Source organism: Mytilus edulis, chromosome 13 (assembly GCF_963676685.1).
Source record: "Mytilus edulis chromosome 13, xbMytEdul2.2, whole genome shotgun sequence".
NCBI classification, from domain to species: Eukaryota; Metazoa; Mollusca; class Bivalvia; order Mytilida; family Mytilidae; genus Mytilus; species Mytilus edulis.
The window spans coordinates 31,656,287-31,679,179 of record NC_092356.1 but is presented as its reverse complement, the minus strand read 5'-3'; the positions used below and the strand labels follow the sequence as shown (position 1 = coordinate 31,679,179).

The window sequence follows — 22,893 nt, the reverse complement described above, 5'->3', positions numbered from 1 at the left end:
GGAAGGACAAGCAGATAAACCTCCACATGTGACACCTGTCGTGGTACCAATTTTTAACAAACCCAGTGATAAGTCTAATTCGGTCGGTCAAAAATCGGTAAGACAGGGGACGAGACTGCAGCTACAGCAATTGAACTGTGATGCTGCTTCACAGAAATTGGAAGCTGAAATTATCTCTTTTGTCGTAGTTTTTTTCTCCCGACCAATGCTACCCTTGAAATAAATAGTGTACGTGACTGTGTATGCATCGCCGTTTACAAAATGGATAAAACCCGTAATTAATCAAGAAATGTTACTACTTCAATATTCATAAACAACTGACGCAGCAAAAATATAGACTCTGTATTTTATGTCATATGTGTTATTGTGGTGTTTGTGTGAGGTTGTACTTACAATGTAGTATATATTATGGTTATGTTATGTCAAAAGTGCTATTGTTGTGTTTGTGTTAGGTTGTAGAAACATTGTATTATATATTATGGTTCGGGTAAAATGAATTTAAGAGATGAAACCAATCTTGCTATTCCTAGCTAATGTTCTAATTAAGTTATTCAGCAACAGATTAAAACCCATGTCTTTGCTAATTTGCATGCACAATTCCATTTTTTTACCATTAAGCAAAACTACTATTCCTATATATATTACTTAGTGTGTAACTCGAAACCAGGATATGTAGAATTTCTAAAATCTAATTGTTGGCCAGATAAAAATACCTTTATATTAGACACAACAACCATCCTGTTTCATTGCCACTTAATGCGTAAATCAAATATGTTCATTAAAAAAAAAAACACGGTCACAAATGCATTTTTACTGGCAGTGCAGAGCTGGTCCAGTAAACTGACATTTTTTTTTATCATTATTGATATCTATTTAAAAACAAAATTCAAATATTAAATCATAACCATTTCAAATATCTCGAAAACCTTGACTGCGAATTTTGTTGATCATTACTAGTGATAATTGAATCAGTAGTGATAACTGCATCAGTAGTTGTACCTGTAGCAGTAGTGGTAACTCGAACAGTAGTGGTAACTGCATCAGTGGTGAAAACTGCAAGAATAGTGGTACCTCCAGCAATAGTGGTTACTGCAGCAGTAACGGAAACTGCATCAGTGATGGTATTTGCAAGAGTAGTGGTACCTGCATCGACAATGGTAACTGCAGCAGTAATGGTTATTGCAGCAGTGGTGGTAAGTGCAGCAGTAATGGTAACTGCAGCAGAAATGTTTACTGCAGTAGTATTGGTAACTCAGCAGTACTGGTTACTGCATCAGTAATGGTAACTGGAGCAGATGTTTTTACAACTTCAGAAGTAGTAGAAACTGCAGCAGTAATGGTAACTGCAACAGACTTGGTAACTGCATCAGTAGTGGTACTTGGAGCAGTAGTTAAATAACAATAGGAGCAATGGTAACTGCAGCAGAAGTGTAACAACTGCAGGAGAAGTGGTTACTGCAGCAGTAGTGGTAACTCCAGTAGTAGTGGTAACTACTCTTTTAGAATTTTACACTATGTCATTTTATTTTGGCAGAAAAACAAGGCAATAATAAACACATCTTTATTGATTTATATTAACATAGAAAAGCACATGATTGGTCCACACAACATGTCTTTTTGCATATACACATCTAAGATTAGCCAGGCACAGTGACAGGAACCTGAACAACAACAACCTGAGCAGGAGCTGAAATAGAAAACCAATTCATAAATTGCGAAACATCAGTAATATAAAAAAGAAGATGTGGTATGATAGCCAATGAGACAACTATCCACAAGAGACCAACATGACACATACATTAACAACTATAGGTCACCGTTCGGCCTTTAACAATGAGCAAAGCCCATACCGCATAGTCAGCTATGAAAGGCCCCGATATGATAATGTAAAACAATTCTAACAAAAAAACTAAAACTAAAACTAATGTAATGCCGTTTTGCTTAATTTTATCGAAGCGTAATAAAAATTATATCCCCTATAAACTGAAGGATATTTTGTGTTTTGAATAATTTATGAGGGAAATATACAAGTGATTTTAGAAAAAGGTGAAACTACAAGTGACTTTAGAAAAAGGTAAGAAAACAAATATCAAAATGACATTGAAAGTAAACTGAATATTGACGTATATCAGCTAAACATCGCAATTTTTTACAATTTTTTAACTGGGGTTTCAATCTAAGGAAACAACAATAAAGACAAAATCTTTGAAATACGTGAATGGAATGTTTTTGTAAGCGAAACATTAGACTTGGTAAAATATGTCTTGGCAGAATCAAAGTGCTGTTGGTATCATAATTTACTAGTAATACTGGTTTTATGTCAGTTTTGAAATTAAAAATAGTATTTCTAATGTCTAAAGTGTTCATGTCATAAATTCTACTGGGAATATGTCGTCTTCTGAAACAAAATAAATCCGATGTGATTTAACAAAAAATAAAGGATTTCATTTTCCTAAATAAAATTATATTATTGACTTAGAAGAAGTTTAGGGGCGTACATTAGATCGTACGTGTATGAGAAAGACTTCGTGTATAAGGAAGACCACGTGTATGAGAAAGACCACGTGTATAAGGAAGACCACGTGTATGAGAAAGACCACGTGTATATATTTTTTCTAGGTGACGATCAAAATTAGGTATATAAAAAAAAACCATAGGTCTGCAAATGTATGAAATGGCTTCATTAAGAGGTTTCTCAATCATTTCATATTTTGCAAAATAATTAACCAATTTAAATGCAAATTTAATAACAATAATTTATTGATTTATAGCATGGCATGCATTAGTATGAATGTCAAGTATATTGATATTTTTTCAAAAACAATGGATAAAATGAAATGAAAAAAACCCAGTATGATGAAATGATCAAAATTCAAATGTTTTCAACTGGTTAATTTCAATAAATGAATTAACATTTGAATTATGTTTTCAATTCATCGTTACCTACATTATTATAGAATAAGATTGAGTTATGAACTATTTTAATAGAGTTGCCACCTTCCTTATAAACGGCTGTATACTAATATGCATTCAAGTGTGATAACAGTTATGAAAATGTGTGTAGCCGTCATCCTTAGGTATAAGTTTTAGTAGATTTCAGAAAGAAACATTGGCCTTATTTTCCCAAATGTATTTCACGTATTGACTTGTTTCAAATACTTCTTTTAAATGCTAGCTAGATGCACGTGGACCAAATAAGTTTAATATGACTTTCCCCGACGTGATCAAAATTGCTAGTCAGAGGCACGTTGGCCAAATAAGTTTAATATGCCCTTCCCCGATGTGATCACAAATTCTAGCAAGAGGCACGTGGATCAAATAAGTATAATATGTACCTGGTGCTGGTGCTGGTGCAGGTGCTGGTGCTGGTGCTGGTGCTGGTGGTGCTTGTGCTGCGCTCAAAGCCGCTACTGCAATAAAATAATAAATATGTTTGATATACTACTATGGCAAAATAATGCAATATAAAGCAAATTAGAAAAAGAGGAATAACAAAATACAACGCTAAAAATCAACGGAACAAGTGTAAAACAACTGCCTTATCTTGTCTTAGTACAGGTATTTTATTTTAATGATATGTTAAGTCTGGTTTTATACCTATCCAAACCTCCCAGTTGTTTAACATATGTTTATAGTTTCGTTATATTAATGTGTGTTAAATAAGATTCCAATCAAGGGCTGGAATAAAGCTCTCGTAGGACAAGGTTAGGTAAGTATTGAAAAAAGTAAATCACAAAAAATACTGAACTTAGAGGAAAATCAATTCGGAAATTCCATAATCACATGGCAAAATCAAATAACAAAAGGCATCAAACTGTCATATTCCTGACTTGGTACAGGCATTTTCAAATGTAGAAAATGGTGGATTAAACCTGGTTTTATAGCGCTAACCCTCTCACTTTGATGACAGTCTCATCAATATTTACATTGATGCGTTAACTAAACAGACACAATAAATAGAATAGTCAGAATATGGGTACATCAGTCATCATCGTATAACAATTTTAAAAGGAACAATTTTAATAACAGAACACAAAAACATCTATCTACAAACACATTCATTGATTTGTGTGTCTGACATCAGAAAATTTTATACGTCACATAGATTTGTCGTTCAATGTGCATACAAAAAATTTTAAAATTTACCTAGGCAATGTTAGCATACAGGGTTAAAAAATCAAAAGTATGTAAGAATAAATTTCAGAAATAGACCGAGATTTAAAATAGTCCAAAAGTTATATATAGAATTTATAAGAATCCACAAATAGTTAATTTCACTACGCGATTGAATGATTTAGACGTTTGTGGTTCAACGTATATTGTAATTCATAATAGAAATATATCATAATGACATAAAATAAAACAATATCATACTGACGGGATCTTTTAAAGTACAGAGTCACGTTATAAGAACCAAAGAAATACAAAAAGATGCATATACAAAACATACCACCAAAAAATGAAAGACCATACAAACACATTGACGAGATGTATAAGTACCGAGCCACGTCAAACGAATATCACATAAAACCATTCAACAGTAAAATTAATTGAACCGATTGACCATAGTTTACAATAGCATAGAGGTGAAAATGTCCGACGATGATTGTAAATTGTTTTTAAAAACGGTGATATTTTCATTTAATGTTTAACTGTAAATAGTTAAAAGTAAGTTGAAACTATAATTGATATGTTCTTAACAATCCTAAGGTTACTAAAAATATGCTTTTTTGTATCTCAAGTATTGTTTTACTATTAGCCTTGATAGAGGCAGTCAAAATCTATTACTTTGGGGAAAGTTTTTAGCGTATAATATGATTAAAGTATAGCTAGTTATATATCCTTTTGAAACAGACGTAAACTTTTTAATTCAGTAATTTGTTTTTTTTTTTAAATCAGAAGCTGAACTAAGCCAATTTTGGTAATTTTCTTTCTGTTCTTGCTACTCCAGAGAAAAGCATTTTTAGGTATCAAAGAATATAAAAAATATCGAAATTTTTTAAACCTGATGGTTTTCTTAATTTCTAGTGCATTGTTTACATTCCCGTTCTTGTTGCAAACCTGTGTCAATATTCGCAAGTTTCCTTCAATAACATAGTAATAAATAGTAGAAAATGATATCTTACCTTTTGAATATTTGGGAGAAGATATGTTTAAATAATTAGAAACATTAACACTAACCAAAAATAAAGACGTTTAAAAACTTTTGAGTGACTACAAACTGTATAAATATTTTTGTTTATATTATAATCATTATTATTATTATTATTTTATGCTTTTATCTAATTGTTTTTAAGTAATAAAAAATAAAAGTATTTTTTTCGTATGAACAACATAACAAAGATCAGTTTTCATCAACCAGAATATTACACATTTTATACATGGTTTTATTATCCATTAAAAGTTTAGAACATAGATGATAAAATCATTATCAAGTACTGTTGAAACCATAAATTAGAAAGTCAATTCGCCTTTTCAGAATCTAAAGGACTATGGGTAAACTCATTGTTCGTACCCCAAAATGTAAATAACGTTAATGCATTGGTTTAATTTCCATTGTTTGGAACGTTTTAAACCAATCACAATATTTGGTGTACGTTTTTGAAAATATTACCCAGAATGCATTAGATTCTGAAAAGGCGAATTAATATTATTGTGATTGTAAAACAATAACAGAAATTAGTGGACAATGTTATATCCAGCTGAATCACGCTTCCGGGTGGGGGATTTTCTCGCTGTGTTGAAGACCCATTTGAGGTCTTCGGCTGTTTCCTGGTTTTTTTGGTTGTTTTTTCTTTGACACATTCCCAATTTCAATTCTCGATTTTATTCATCATGTACTTTTCAAACAAAAATAATAAAATATCAATCCGTATAAATGTTTTTCAGCATACAATTCTACCAATAGTTAAACAGAACATGTCTTCATGATAAAACTTTCATTGCAGAGTTTAGCTATAACATAATTTATTTAAAAGTATCAACGAACGTAAAACAAGAAGTAGTAAATGTTTCCTGTACCAATTCAGGAATATGGCAGTTGTTATCCATTTGTTTGATGTGTTTGAGCTTTTGATTTTACCATTTGATTAGGGACTTTATATTTTGAATTTTTCTAGGAGTTCAGTATTTTTGTGATTTTACTTTTTTGTTTACTAGTACTTACAAATGAGTGGTAATGCTAACAGGGCACCTAGCGCACCACCAAGACCACCCATCATGCCACCGCCACCGCCAAATCCACCACCACCGCCTGATCCACCACCATTTTGGACAACAAAAATTTCACCACCATCATCATCATCATCATCATCATCATCATCAATTGGACCTGGAGGTGGAAATCCTGGTGGTGGAAATCCCGGAAATCCCGGTGGCGGAAATTGACAACTTACATTAACAGGACCATGTGTTAATCCAATGAAAACGGTAATGACAAGGATGGCTAGTTTGAAATGCTCCATCTATTTACAAAAAAAAGTACTTATACAATACAATGCAAGATAAGACCATTCAAAATAGATAAATGGTTACTTCACTAAAAATACACACGTAAAGTCGTAACTTTGCATTTATTTGTCGTTTTTGTGACATTGCATTAACATAAATCTAAAAATTAAACTATTAAAAAAATAGATATTATGTTCTTTGCAAAGCAATTCTGTGATTGTCGGTACAAATAAATTTGTGTAACTTTTTGGACACAATTTAAAATTTTCTATCACCAAAAAAACCCATTAGTCTTGAGAATGAAGATAAATTTATCTTGTATTTTCTTCTTTAAAAAAATCAAATGAATAAAAAAAAGGCAACAGTAGTATACCGCTGTTCAAAATTCATAAATCGATAGACAAAAAATAAATCCGGGTTACAAACTAAAACCGAGGGAAACGTATCAAATATAAGAGAACTACGACACAACACCGAAACGTAACACACACAGAAACGAACTATAATGTAACAATGGCCATTTTACTGACTTGGTATAGGGCATTTTATGAAAAAATGGTGGGTTGAACCTGTTTTTTTTGGCATGCCAAACCTCCTGCTTTAATGACAGTGTTAATTATAACATTACAATGACAACATTACACGACAGGGTTACAATAAATAAACAGATTAATAGGAGAAAATATAGGACGAGGAGAACAAACGAATAATAGCCATCCAAAGGTAACAGGTTAAAAATATGTTTATACACCAGACGTGCGCTACGTCCACACAAAACTATGCTCAGATGTAAAAAGTTTGCAAACCATAACAACTACCAAGTTGAAGATCGCCGAGGACCAAAAGTTCCAAAAAAGTTGGGAGGCCATGCAGGGTTATCCGCCTGGGACAAAAATATCATTATTATCAAGAATAAAACATAGTTTTGCAAACAGTAAATTTTATAAAATGACTATATCATAGATATTCATGATTAAACTTTAGTGGTGACTAGCTATAGGATAAAAAACGAATACATTACAAAATCACAGCCCTCTAAGCCATAGTCAATGCAACGCCCAAAGTGACGTCACATATAAATTTCTAAAACGTGTTCCGAAAATTAAGAGAATTAGGATGAAATTAAAGATTAGATTTGTATGACTCATTTAACTTATATTAATAACAGTGAACATTATAATACTAATTAATATTTAATTGAAGTAGTAATTAGATAGTTAATTGTATTATCTAGCTTTGTGGTTGTTTCTTCTGATCAAAAATCTTCTGATCAAAAATAAAATGAAGAAATAAAAAATAACTCTTCCGAAAAATCAAATGTTATACAATTACTGTCTTTTGATGAGATTAATATGCGTTTTTTTTGACTTTTGACAAATTATAATACCAATATGGAATACTATTCGATATTTGATTTCTCGGAAGAGTTATTCTTTATTTTTCATTCATTTGTTTTTAGTTGAATATTTTTCTGTCTTTGATTTCTTGGAAAAGTTATTTTTTGCTTCTTCATTTGATTTTTTTTTAAAGAAGAAAATACAAGATTGGTTTTATTTTAGTAGGTTTCTCTACATCAATTGGATTTTGAATAAAAACGCATATTCACCTGATAAAGTGTTATTCAGCGCGCTAAACGTCACGCGCTTTTACATGTAACGTTATGGTAAAATGTTTAATGTAAAATTTGTTTCGATATATGTTTGTCATTAAATACATTTGCTTCTCTCGGAATATGGAATAAAACAATAACTGTCTTTTGTTGGTCCCTTATTGAATATTTTTCAACAATCTATTAAAGATTTAGCTCTTCTCAATGCATTCAAAACCAGAAATAAGAAATAGATCATGTGTTCTTAAATTTCGTCTCACAACCTCAATCATAAAGATAATTTGGAAATAATAACTGAATGTTATCTTATTATTTTGTTTTGTTTATCGGTTTAGTATTTTATTATTAAGTCACAAAATTGATAGTGTTATCTAAATGAGATCTGTTCTTAGTTCTAATTTCATGTTCCATCCACCAAATTCAAAATTGCAAAATGCAGAAATACATTTGATTTACCTTGATTGTCTCCGGAAGTCCTGTCGAGTATGACATGCTTTCCCGGTATTTATATATGCTGTGATAAGGAAGTAAAGCCTACAAGATACTATAGAAGGTAATTTAACCTTGTAAATTTTAGAGGAAAACACGATGAATACAACTCTAAATGATTATATAATTTACGTTTTAGAAAGTCCATGTATAAGGGAAAACCATGTAATATTTTGTTTACATGTTCATTTATTCAGAACCGTGTTTGTAGACATAGAAGTTATTATCCGTGTTTGCGTACCAACATCGACTAAATAAAGGCAACAGTAGGATACCGCTGTTAAAAAAGGTCATTAATTGATTGAAAGCAAACAAATCCGCGTTACAAACTAAAACTGAGTGAACATATCAACTATGAAACAACGAAACACTGAAGTGCAACAAAAAACAAAACAACAATGCAACACACATAAAAACTAACTATCAAAACAACTGCTGTTTTCATGGCTTAGTGCAGGACATTTTAAGAAAAAAATGGTGGATTGACCCTTGTTTTGTGGCTAGCAAAACCTTGCGCTTTTATGGCAATATTAAATATAACACTATAATGACAACATCACATGACAGGGATTTTTCGATACCTAATGAAGGTTAATCAAGAAACATGAACACACACGAAAATGAATTATTGACGTAGGAAACAAACACCCCAAATGTTTTTTTCAAAGGTAACAACTCCGACTATAAGGATGAATTGACAATTGCGTTTGAGTTGACCTATGGGTATATAATAAGTAAAATAAAAAAATACTGAACTCCGTGAAAAGTTCTATATACAAAAGGTAAAATTATTTTATGTCTGTTTGTTTTTCACACATCGTTGTCAATATAATGGAATTTTATGCAACTGTCATGCAAGTGAAAGGTTAAGCTAGCTATAAAACCAGGTTTAATTCACCATTTTCTACATAAGAAAATGCCTGTACTAGGTCAGGAATATAACAGTTGTTTAAGATGTTTGAGCTTTTGATTTTGCCATTTGATCAGGGACTTCCTGTTATGATTGTTCCTCGGAGTTCAGTATTTCTGTTATTTTTTCAGCTTTGCTTACCAGTTTAAAGACTTGTATCCTCAAATGTACTGTAACTGAATGGCCTTGTATTCCATAGAATACTTGTATATTAAATTTAATTGAAAGATCCCGGCAAATGATGCAATTTGATTGCCTCTGGAAATGTCAGCCTATATACAAACAGATCATATTGATTTATATGAAGAATCAGTACATTCAATTATAATATAATAGTTATCTTCCGAGGTGATATAAGCTCATAGTTTATCTCGTGTATACGTAGTTAAGCAAAATGTTACTACCTTAACAGGATTTCTTAGTTAATTAAAGGGTTAAACAGATTCTAATGATAAAAAAAAATATGACAGCATGCACATCGTCATTAAAGTTATTGTCGTTTTACTTCTTCGTTTTTGCTTTTGGAATTTTCTGTCCAGTTCATTCAAATGATAAAATAATATTGAATGTATGCATGTTCTGATATATATACTGTATTGTTAGATATGTTGAATAGAGAAGACTTCATAAGTCTGCTCAACTTGTAACTTTTTTATTGTATTATATAACCAAATCTTATATGTTTGAATTCAACCTGCATATTCTATGCTACCAAACTCGTTATACTTAAGCGGTTAATTATGGTAGAATTCACACAACAGGTCAACCCCTACCTTCCCCTTTGATGGCATTACCAAAAAAAGTTAAATCACAAAAATACTGATTTCCGAGGAAAACAAAGACAGGAAAAGTCCCTAATCAAATGGCAAAATCATAAAACTGACTTGATAAAGGCATTTACTTATGTAGGAAATGGTGGATTAAACCTTGTTTTTAAGCTCGATCAACACCTAACTTGCATGACGGTCGTATCAAGTTCCATTATATTGACAACTTCGTGTGAACAAAACAAAGAGACTTAATAGGTAAAAATGTCAAAAATAGTTCAGCAGTCTAAATTGTGTTATAATCTCAATCACTAATAAAATCAAACAAATATGTAGCTAAGAAGCACAAAAAACATATAGACAAAGCACTTTAGCAAAAATGAAAGATAAGAATACAAAAATTCCCCATAGCACAATAACAGAATGACGGGAAAAGAGATGTAATCTTTTAAATCTACCTTATACCGTTATACACCGGAAAACGTAACAAAACATCATACTTACATAAAAAAAATAATAAAAAAACAAAAGTAAAAAATGGTCAATGATGTGGTCAACACGTAATATATCTCTTCCAATAACGTATTTAGTAATGAAATCAATAAATTGCAAAGAGAATCTAAATATGATAAAAGAGGGACGAAAGATACCAAAGGGACAGTCAAACTCATAAATCTAAAACAAACTGACAACGCCATGGCTAAAAATGAAAAAGACAAACAGAAAAACAATAGTACATGACACAACATAGAAAACTAAAGAATAAACAACACGAACCCCACCAAAAACTAGGGGTGATCTCAGGTGCTCCGGAAGGGTAAGCAGATCCTGCTCCACATGCGGCACCCGTCGTGTTGCTTATGTGATTACAAATCCGGTAAATAGTCTAATTCGGTAGGTCAAATTCATGAAAGGGAAGGGGATTGTAGTTACGACGTGAGGAACATATCCGATATCATCTGTGAAATGGTTATTCCATAACGGTCAACCAACTCGTGATGGCGTCCGTAAAATTTACGAAGGGATGATTTCAACTTCACCATTTGGAACTCTTGATTTAATAGCTTCCTTGTGAGCAGTAACCCTCTATCAAGAAAATCATGATAGGAAATGCAAGCACGGGAATATCGTATCAATTGAGAGATATATACCCCGTATGCAGGTGCTGCTGGAATGTTGCTACTTAGAAATGGAAAGTTCACAATTGGAAAGCTGAAATCATCTCTTTTGTCGTAAAGTTTTGTCTTCAACCGACCCTCATTGTCAATTTCTAGATGTAAGTCAAGATATGAAGCTGACTTAACTGTATCTGTAGTATCCTTTATCTCCAATTCGATGGGATAGATGCGTTCCACATAGTCACCAAATTTTGAATTGTTTAGTGAAAGAACGTCATCTATATAGCGGAAAGTAGAGTTAAAGGATATTGCTAACTTCTTATCTTTCTTCCTAAGAAGTTCCTGCATGAAGTCAGCCTCATAATAATAAAGAAACAAGTCAGCAAGTAGAGGGGCACAGTTTGTTCCCATTGGTATGCCGACAGTCTGTTGAAAAACACGTCCTCCGAACGTAACAAATATGTTGTCAATCAAGAAATCAAGCATCTTGATAATATCGGTTTCAGAGAATTTTTTGTTTGAATCAGAGTGATTCTTTACAAAGTAGGATTTATCCCTCCCTAAGACAAGATACTTGTATCTACGTTGGCCATTCTTTTTTATGAAGCAAAGTAATACCAACTCTTTTAATTTGTCTTTAAGTTTGGAATGTGGAATACTTGTGTAAAGAGTAGAGAAGTCAAATGTTTTAATACTGTTACAAGATGAAAGAGAGTTAGACGATAAAGATTCGTCATGAATTTAAATTATGAGTCGTGAAGACAGTTTTATCAAGATGTTTTCAATCGTCCTAAAAATCCTTTAAAAACTCATTCACCCTTGTATGAAGCAACGATTTGAATTTAACGAAAGATATATCTGTATGACAAACAAATTACTACACAAGGGTTTGCGATATCCCAAACTAGTCAAAACATTTACAGAATTATATAATCGGTTCAGGGACATCATTCGTTAATATTAAATTTACATGCTAATATGTTATACTTTCAGGTATTTCACATCCAATCTTTTATGATATTATTCAAAATAAAGCAAAACATTTTCGTCATTCACTTCAACACCTAGACTAACCTTTTAACAGACTTATTCATATAGTTACGATACTGTTGTGATACAAGATGACATATTTTGGAATTAAAATAGATTCACACATAGGGTCTTTGCATTGGCAAAAAACACATTTAATCTAAAAACCAGTTATTGGCATGTAATAAGTTATTTTCTTCTCATATATTTTATGATGGTATGACATGTAACCCTAAATGAATGCATGCGCTTGATATTAATATGATTAAAACATTATCTTTGATCAGAATAATCGAGATCGTGTGATGGCAACTGTTACTAGTCCTTAATTAATTTATATATCATTGTATTTTTGCTTAGTTTCTTCTGTTACCTTATTGGAAATTTGACTCGGACTTCTTTTAAACTGAGTTTTACTGTGGACATTGCTGTGTGTTTGGGTTTTTGTAATTGGCTAAAGGTAAAGGTAAGGTAAGGGTTCATATCCGACGGAACGTGTTAACCCCTGCCGCTTCTTTTTTACGCCTATCCCAAGTCAGGAGCCTGTACCTTTGTTAGTCTTCTATATTTTTTTTATTTTTTTTTATTTTAGCTCATTTATATATTTCAGATTTTTTTTTTGCTGAATTAGTACACATTATTGTTAAGGGGCCAGCTAAATCCCGCTTTCAGATGGGTGATTTTCTCGATGTGTCGAAGGTTCATTGGTGGCATTTGGCTGTCTCTAATCTTTGGTCGAGTTGCTTTCTCTGTGATACATTCAAAAGTTCCGTTCTCAATTTTAACGTGAATCATGCAGACAAGATATGTTATAAACATGTGCACCAGACATTTAGCTAGTGAATATGTTTGACAAACCAATGACAACTTCCAAATGGTACAAATAGTGCCTGAAAACATAGAGGTGATTTACTCTTCCTCAACTTACAGCAATACACATGCACCTATGAGATGTCTTTATTTAAGATATATTTACGCTCCGAAATAGACGATTTTACAACATTCTGCTTTCCGCTTCATAGTATACAAAGTTAGTCTACAAAATGACAAACGGAATTTTTAAAGTGTTCTTTTTTAAACAACTTGGTATATATAACTGCTTGTGCACATTAAGTCCAGCAGGATTACATCAGAAGTCAGTGATTTATAACATATTGTTGTTTTCATTGCTATTTCGGGCTATTTGTTTTCCCTTTTTTCTTATTCTTTATAAATTGTTTACTTTTCCTGAGGAGCCTATATTTTAAAATTTTATTTTGAATCTATATATATGTGCGTATGATGCAAATTTTTGTTGTAAATTACTGGTTAGTGCATTTTCAAATATCTTATTAATTATAGATACACAAAGAACCCTCTAAAATACATTATAAAGAAAGACTTGGAAATATCATTCGTATACCGTTACTGATAATTACAAAACGTTCACGAAAATTTGTCAAAATTGTTAATCAGTTTATGATGTATTAATCTATTATATCAATGACTTGATATTGTTATTTTTGTTCATTTTTGTTCATTGTCGAATCCTGTTTTTTTTGTATTTAACACCAAACTATTCTCTATTCTTTTTTTCTTTTTTGGGGGGAGAGGGGTGTCTTTTTCATTTTCTTTGTTCTCTTTATCATTAATCAATTAATCTCTGATATATACTAACCATTCAGACCCTCTGTAATGGATATTGAAAAGTTTATGTGCCATAAACAGCCAAGAGGAAAATACACGAAACATGACATTGACAAATTTAGTCTTCAAAGCATTCGTTCCGATAGAATGACGATTCTGAATCATACTCATATTGACAACGCAAATTCAATCATAGTCATGATGAAATTTGTTAGGAGTGTTGTTTCAAATTTTTTTCGAGGGCAGTAAAATTCATACAACAAATAGTTGCCATCTAGGTATATTTTTTAGCGTTCCGAAGCACCTGAGATCATCCCCAATTTTGGTTTGGTTCTTATTGCCCAGTCTTATCATTTCTAAGTTGTGTTTTTCTAATGTGACACCTTTGGACTCGGCCTTCAAACTTATGCATATGTCTTATTGAGTGCTTCATTTTCACGACGAATTGGCTAGAGAGACAACAATAGAATGCACCTACATAAAACTGGTTTTAACCAAGCATATAAATATATACCTGTTCCTAGTCGGACTTGTTTATTAACTGCTGTTCAGTGCCGTATGTCCGCATTAATTTCCCGGAGGAGTCGGGTATTTATGAATTGTGCGGTCTGTTTAACTGTTCAGTATTTTATTTACAGCTCCTGTGATTTTATTATATTCACAATTTTTTTTAAAACCTGTACGTTTTTTGTCTTTCAAAATCTTAGTATGAAGAGACATTAACTGTCGACATGTGGATTAAGTGCAAAAAAATGGTTCCGGTAAGGTTATTACCACAACTAAATCGACACATCTAGACTCGGACCATCAGGCCATTAGCCAGTATTCCTGGTAATTTGCACGGATATCATTTTAAATAGGGAATTGTTCTGGTTTTTTTTTTTGTAGAAACACATGTACATCCTTGTTAATGAAATGTGAGTAGTGTGACCATGCACGAGTGAAAGGTATATACAATGGATCAAAAGATATGTTATTTCTGAGAAAAGGACGGTTGACAATAGAGATGAAATCTTCACCTTTGTTATAAATTCTTGTTTGAACTACTCAATCCGTATCAAAGATAAGGGAAGGTTCATCATCTAAAGCAGATCTTTTATTATCGGCAGTATCCTTAATGTTTCGTTCACTAGTACATATGGGAAGTAAGTACTCATTGAACTGTTGTATATATGTAGGACTCTAAAGTGCGATGGGGACGCTAAAACTCTACGATCAAGCTAAAGTGCGATGGTCTGTTTCATCCATTTGAACACGCGAAAGTGCGTTTTTCCGAAAAAAAGTATCGACATAGGCACGTTAAACAGCATTATGACGAGAATGTTTGTCCAGATACAGGCTTTTTATTACACAAGAAAAGACGGAAAAGGGATAAAAATGATCACAATCTGATATATTTTTGGTCGTTCCTGGAGGAGGTTAATTTAATTGGTAAAATCGTCAAAAAAGAAATTTAATCAAAATAGCTGTGGTGCCAAAACGTTTTCTTTCTTACTTTCTGATCGAAAATTTTATATAAATACAATAAGGTTTGTTATTTCTGTTAACTAATGAATATACTAATACATCAACTAGACTGCAACCTAATGAATATGTAGTAGAGAATTGATAAGAAGTAGTGGATTCGTAAACGATAATCAACGAGCGACTCTAGTCGCGAGTTGATTATCGTTTTCGAATCCACTACTTCTTATCAATTCTCTAGCTTAACCCATTTCTAGTAAAACGACTGTCTGAATCATGATCTGACAATGAATCAACGGAGTCTCATGAAAATGATTTCGTATTTTGTCTTTTTTATTCTCTAATAGCTGGAAATGATTACATCCACACGGTTCACATTTATATTTAACTTAATATAAGTTCAATTTAACTTAAACGTATCTTCCCTTTTTATTACCAGATTTTATATTTTTAAATAATTATTTCATTCTATATTTAATCATTCCAAATAATCTGTATTGATTAGATTTTAGTATTTATACTTCATTCAAAAAGACATATAATTAATAAAATTGAGAATGGAAATGGGGAATGTGCCAAAGAGACAACAACCCGACCATAGAAAAAAAAACAACAGCAGAAGGTCACCAACAGGTCTTCAATGTAGCGAGAAATTTCCGCACCCGGAGGCGTCCTTCAGCTGGCCCCTAAACAAATATATAATATACGGAATTTTTTTAATCTTTTTTTGAAAGTTATTTTTTTTTAAATTACCAACATTTAGAAGCCTTTAATACTTACATATATATTATTTAGCAACCTCATGAGCAAGTCAATGTCGTCAAAATATTCCATTTGATTGAGTTCACAACACACATTCAAAATGACTAAACACATTTTAAATCTAATTGAAGTGTAAATGTCATAGTAACACACAAGACACCAGTTGATGATAAGATATATACTATGATTAGTCTTAAGGTTCATCATAACCTTTTGGCTAAAATGGCCGTATTTACACCCCAAATTTTACTCTGAGTACAGACTAACCTATACACCTGCAACAGTTTTAGGGGATGGCAGGAACTAGATATATAAATTTTATATGCATTTTATGTTTCAGAAAATTATAAACTTTTCTAGATTTTGCTATTCATTTTTTTTCGTTCCTGCAGAAGGTGCAAAAATTAACTAAGTAGTGAAAACGATGAGAAGCTCCCCTCATCTAATCAATGTTGTGAGTAGTATTGATTTAAATGGACAATAGCTAGACAATAGACACCTGTAAACAATAGGTGATTTAACAGGTTTAAACTGTGTAACTGAGTGGACCGTATCAAATGAAACTCGGGTGTTTGTTTATTTTGCTATCTTCTGCAGACTGGAACAAAATGAACATCAAAATCCAGGTAAGTTTTTAATTTTCTGAAACGTAGACTTCATATAACTTTTATATATCTAGTTCCTGCCATGCCTTAAAACTTTCCTTGATGTACCAGTTTGTCTGTACTCATAGTAATTTTGGAGGTGTAAACACGGCCATATTTTTCAATTCCTTATGATGAACCTTAATTGAAAAATCATATATAAATTTTGTGTAAACTGGTTCCCTTTCATTATGTTTTGATTATTGCAACGTTATTACATTTGGCATCCATCGACAATCAGTTAATAAACTAGTAATATTTTTGGTACTCATTCTGAAACCCAAGCAGAATTACTCTTGCTACAAATGTACAATATATATTTATGTCAATTTTGCAATGTTTCATGTAAGTTGTTCATAGCCGTGATCGTCTAGTCGTTGGCTCCGTAAGACATAATTGTGATATTAACAGTGCAAAGTTCAAACCTAGTATCCGCAATGATTTTTTGTAATGTTTTTCTCTACCAAAATATTGTTTTTAATCTAAGAGGTATCTATATTTCATTTTTACTTTAGAGTTGACGATTTTGTTTCTGGTTTTTGTTTCTGGTTTTACCATCAAAGAAGTAGTTTTACAGTAGCAGTCTATGGAAGAAGCGATTCGATATCAACGAGCCATATTGTCTTATATCAACGAGTTGCATTGTTGGAAATTTCAGACTAATGTCAGCATTTGTACGAAGAAAGGCAGATTTCTCAGCAAAAAGTAATGACTCTTTTCTTAAAACAGAGTGATATTAGGGCCTTTTTCTTGTACAATCAATATTTCTAAAAAAGTGTAAATATTTTTATCCAATTTTTATATACACCATTTAGTTTTTGGTGTGTGTAACAAGTTCCAGCAAATTCAATATGAAATTTAGCTACAGAAATTGCTTCCAGTGGGTTTCAAAGGGTCCAAAAAACCCAAAATTGCTTGTACGAAATTGAAAAACTAGTCTTTTTTAAATGCTGGTTTTAATACCCAGCGGAAATTATTATTTTTCTTTTGTTATTATAAATATATAGGTATCACTGAAGGTATGTATACACAAATACAGGGAATTATTAGATTTTATTAGCATTTTTTTTTACTTTTCATTTCGTACTTTAAAAAATGTCAACTACATAACACAAATGAAATAATGTTGCCAATAAACAACTGATTATATCCCTTGTAACTAAGGAAGTGTTCTCTACTTACTCTTCAACCTCTGATGACGTGCTTAAAGTTACAGGATGACATCATTGATTCATTTCATTATAGATTAGTTTTGGTGAGTACAAATTACTCCGTAATTTTATTCTATGTCAACTTTGTAACGGCAAAAACATTGATAAATTTTGGCATAAATATTTTTTTTTACATAAATCATTCAAAGTCTATAATACTGACTCTAATTCAATAAAAACCATTTATCTGGTAGTATTAGGGTCAAGAAAAACATTCAAAAACCACAAATAGGTCAACTGCATAACGGTCAACTACATAACGTTATGTAGTTGACAAAAAACGTTATGTAGTTGACAATGCTGAATTAAATTCACTTTAAAATATGTTTCTAAAAAGTGTTATTTTAACCATGTTAACTGTTTTGAAAAAAGTGTGATGATTTTTATGGAAATATATATCAAGCAAAATGTAAATATTATTAAAAAAAAATTAGGGACCGAAACTAAATCCGTTATGTAGTTGACATATGTCCCATACTTGTTTCTATGTTATTTTTTAAAATATTTTTGTAGTTGCATTTAAGATTGCATATTTTTATTTCAGGTTGTATTGTTGTTAAACTATTCAATTTCATATATTAAAGTTGAAAATTGAATATTTTTTTGTATTGTTATTTCACAACTGAAATATCCACATTTTTTGAAAATGACCCATTTAACACGGCATACGTCTGGTGTATAATTTCCATGAATTATTTTATGTAATAACAAGCAAGGTGTATTTAAACGAGAAAATTGAATTGTTGAATAAATGAAACATAAATGCACGATTTATCATTTGTAGATGTACACATTCTATAAATATCATGTAGCAACTTCAGTGGAATGCAATTGAGATGAATTCAAATGTTTGCTAAGCCAAAATCACCTATAAGTCAAAGATACTGCTATATTTTATTATATCAATGCTATATTTGTCTTATATCATAGCGATGATTTTTTAATATCAAAAATTTATGAATGCGATACTTTTCTAATATAACTGCTATAGTTTTCTAATATCAAATGAATACGATGACACGTCACAATGCATGTCAAGAAAACTGCAAAAATAATTCACAAACTTAGATCATGACCGGTTTAATGTTTTAGTATCAATATCACTAAAATTTCGTAACTGTAACAAAATTAACGCTTACATGAACTTATAATTTCGAAAATGTTGCTTGACCCTATTGATAGTTGAAAGTGTTAACAACCTGTTCAGTCTATTGTTTTCAATCACATGGTTAAACCGACTAATTCTATTTGAAGTGATGATGCAATGGCGGAATAATTTAAATGCGGTTGCAAATAGTCTACCGACCTATTAGATTCTAATATACTGGTCACACTGCTATAGCATATTCGCCTTGTTAATATCGAAATAGACAAAAAATATCATTATTTAAAAGAAATATTCAATCAAACAATCCAATCCAATACAGCTCCAAATTACAATGAATATTCAAATGGTAAAATAAATGATCCAAACAAATTAAAATGTACAAATGCTGATGTCCCGAACTTTGAAGATACAAACTGAGTAGCCTCAGACTATAAATTGGACGACTTTAGGTACAACGAAAATAAAAAATCTTGTCAAACAGAAAATGTATTTATTATTAACATAGAAAAAAATTATTGAGAATGAAAACTGTTCTTTTTTTTTTTTTTATATCAAAGACTTTTCCCGTTGGTAAATCGATATCTCTATGAACATAATCAGCTCACCGCGTGGACGCTCTTTTACATCGTGATGACCGTGAGGGCATTCCGATGTATTATTGCTACAGAGATTTGACTTTCGTTTTTGACTAGTAACCGATCGTATAAATACGCGATCATTTCTTAGTGCAAAATAACAATCCGTATCGCTTGTTATAAATTCATTTCTTCAATCAGTACTAAAAAAAATGTTAAGAACACAAAGAAATAAGATGTACATGTGTAAATGTCTTTTTACGTTAGTAATGTGTATATATCTTTTCTATATTTATAAATTTAGATCGTTTAGTTGGAGGACTGGAAAGTAGTTATTTATAAGGGGAAAATTTTTAAAGATTTATAGATATAAGATGGTGCATGAGTTCGAATGAGACAACTTTCCATCAAAGTAATAATTTGTTTAAAGTAAACCATTATAAATCAAAGTAGTACCTTAAATACGGAGCCTTGGCTCACAGCGAACACCACGCTATATAGGAACACAAACCTTACTAGTGTTAAACCATTCAAACAGGAAAACCAACGGTCTCATTTGTATGAAAAAGGAAATTCAAAAGTACAGGTCAGATTTTGTCAAATCAATCTGAACGAGGACATTATGATTCATCTTTGTCACAAGTTAGCTTCATTGTTATCAATAAAGAAAGTCTTCCATGCGTGCGTTGCGAGCATATCGGATATATTATTTTGGTGCGTTCATTATAAAATTTGCTAAATGTCATATATGTGAACAATCATTTTGATACTTAGCTATTTGATTACGACATTGTTCATAAAACCCTTATTTGATTAGTTTTGCTTCCAAACCCAATTGAGAAATTTGTAAAATGTTACCAAAAACAATTTGAATTTAAGCAATGGTCTTAAAACTGCTTATTTACATACAATACTACTAAGAAGTAAAATCACAAAAATACTGAACTCCGATGAAAATTCAACACAGAAAGTCCCTTATCAAATGGAAAAACCAAATGAATGGATAACAACTGTCATATTTCTGACTCGGTACTGGCATTTTCCAATTTTGAAAATGGTGGATAGAACTTGGTTTTATAGCGCTTAATCTCTCACGTGTATGACAGTCTCATCACATTCTGTCATATTTACAAAGATGCGTGAACAAAACAGACATAATAGGTAAAATTGTCAAAATATGGACACAGCAGTCTAATATTAATACTAATAAGTACTAATATTGATATAACAAAAACACCGCTATGATATTTTAAAAGTATCGCATTGCATATTTACAATTGATATTAGACAATATCGCTATGTGATATAAGAAAAGTTTTTATCGATACGCTTCTCCCATAGACTGAGTAGTAGCTTATCACACTTTATTCACATTAGAGTCGGTTAAATGTTAATGTATATTTCGACCATTTATAATCAAACAAAGACAAACTAAGTGATCATGGTATGATGACATTTTAATATTAAAACTAAAAGTAAGCATTAGCTTTGGTGAAAAGTGAAAGGCCTTGTACGGTAAACGTGTTAAGTATAATGTGTACATGGATGTTTATTTTATCAAGGAATTGTACTAATAAGTAAGATTTACAATTGCTTGATTTTATATTCACTCAATCACCTGTGTTTGTATATTTTATTAATTAACAGAAATACAGTTTATTGACATGCAATGACAGATATACGCTATAAGAGTGATATTTAAATAATAATTTATATCAGCACTCGTAGTCTAGTGGTATCATGCATAAACTCCAGACTCTACTGACGAAAATACGCTCGAGTTCGAATCGTTCATTAATCACTCGTGTTTGAGAGGATAACATATCGTAAGTTAAAAGTTTAAAATTATGATATAAGTTATCTTAAGTTAACATGGTGGTCAGTGGATTCTTGAAAAATAATCCGCTGTTAGAACAATAGACTGGCGTCAGAGAAATGGGTTAAATGTATAGAAGCATCATCATATGATTGTCAATAAGAATCAGACAACTCTGTCGTCAAGACCTAATGTCATTAATGAGTGCAACTTTATGCTAAAAGAGGGACGAAAGATACCAAAGTTAGAGTCAAACTCATAGATCGAAAATAAACTGACAACGCCATGGCTAAAAATAAAAAGTCAAACAGACAAATAATAGAATGACCTTTAACACGGAGCATTTGGCTTACACCGCATATCATTCTCTTAAGACCCAAAGGCTTCAAGCATCCAGTGTAAAACAACTCAAACGAGAAAAAACAACATGATTGAAATACAAAACAATAAACAAACAGCAAATATGATTTATACCAATAAACGACTTCCACTAAATTCCAGATATTAAGTATACTAACTGCTGCAATTATACCTTTTGAATAACTATCGTACTTTAAATAAAATATAAAATTATAAAGTATGAACTATCCATACTCCAAACATGCCAAATGTCGTTCATGTATGCATCTAATAAACATACAGCTTTCATTGTAAATCCTTGGCACATCGAATTATAAGTAATATAGGGTTATACATCGACCACTGAAAAACAATACAAATGAGAAAGACTGTGGCTTGATATATAAATAGAATCATTATGATAAACGTAAAAAGGAATAGGAACTGAGCAACTCACGAAAACCATTGTCTGAACCGCATTTCCGTTACAACAGCGTAAAAGTAAAATAAAAAAAATACTGAACTCCGAGGAAAATTCAATCGTTAGCGTGAAAATACCATCGCACTTTAGTAGGTTACCTGATTGCACTTAACGACCATCGAATTTTAGTGTCTGACACCATCGCACTTTGGAGTCCTTCATATATAATGTAAACAGATACTTTTCTAGATGATAATATACTTTCAAATGTGAATTACTTTGTGTCTATTACAGTTTTTGAAGAAAGATAGATACTACTTTGGAATTATATATAATTCAGAGGAAAAAAATGATAGTTAAAAGACTTGTTTGATTAAAAGATTCATCCCCAAATATTAAGTTTATAAAGACGAAAGAAGAAAAGCAAGTTAAAAAAAATATGGATATCCGAATCACAAAGGGAAGAAGCAGGTTGAAAAATATTTGACTTTCAAAATGATCATATGAAGAAAAAGCAACTTTAAGAAAACTGGAAAAATCTCATATTAGGAAAAC

At 31.5% G+C, this 22,893-nt stretch overlaps 1 protein-coding gene and 1 long non-coding RNA gene across 2 annotated transcripts in view; one reads left to right on the top strand and one right to left on the bottom strand.

Annotated features, from left to right (window-relative positions):
- The window catches only part of LOC139499992 (uncharacterized), a 117,844-nt gene that overhangs the window by 84,047 nt on the left and 10,904 nt on the right, over positions 1 to 22,893 (top strand). The window lies entirely within an intron of this gene.
- LOC139500949 (skin secretory protein xP2-like) lies at positions 1,548 to 8,581 on the bottom strand. The gene is made up of 4 exons (XM_071289877.1): positions 8,516 to 8,581; positions 6,167 to 6,464; positions 3,336 to 3,410; positions 1,548 to 1,687 (listed from the first exon to the last, which is right to left on the bottom strand). Exons 1-4 carry the CDS (start codon positions 8,549 to 8,551, stop codon positions 1,638 to 1,640), a joined length of 459 nt encoding a protein of 152 aa, XP_071145978.1. The 5' UTR covers positions 8,552 to 8,581; the 3' UTR covers positions 1,548 to 1,637.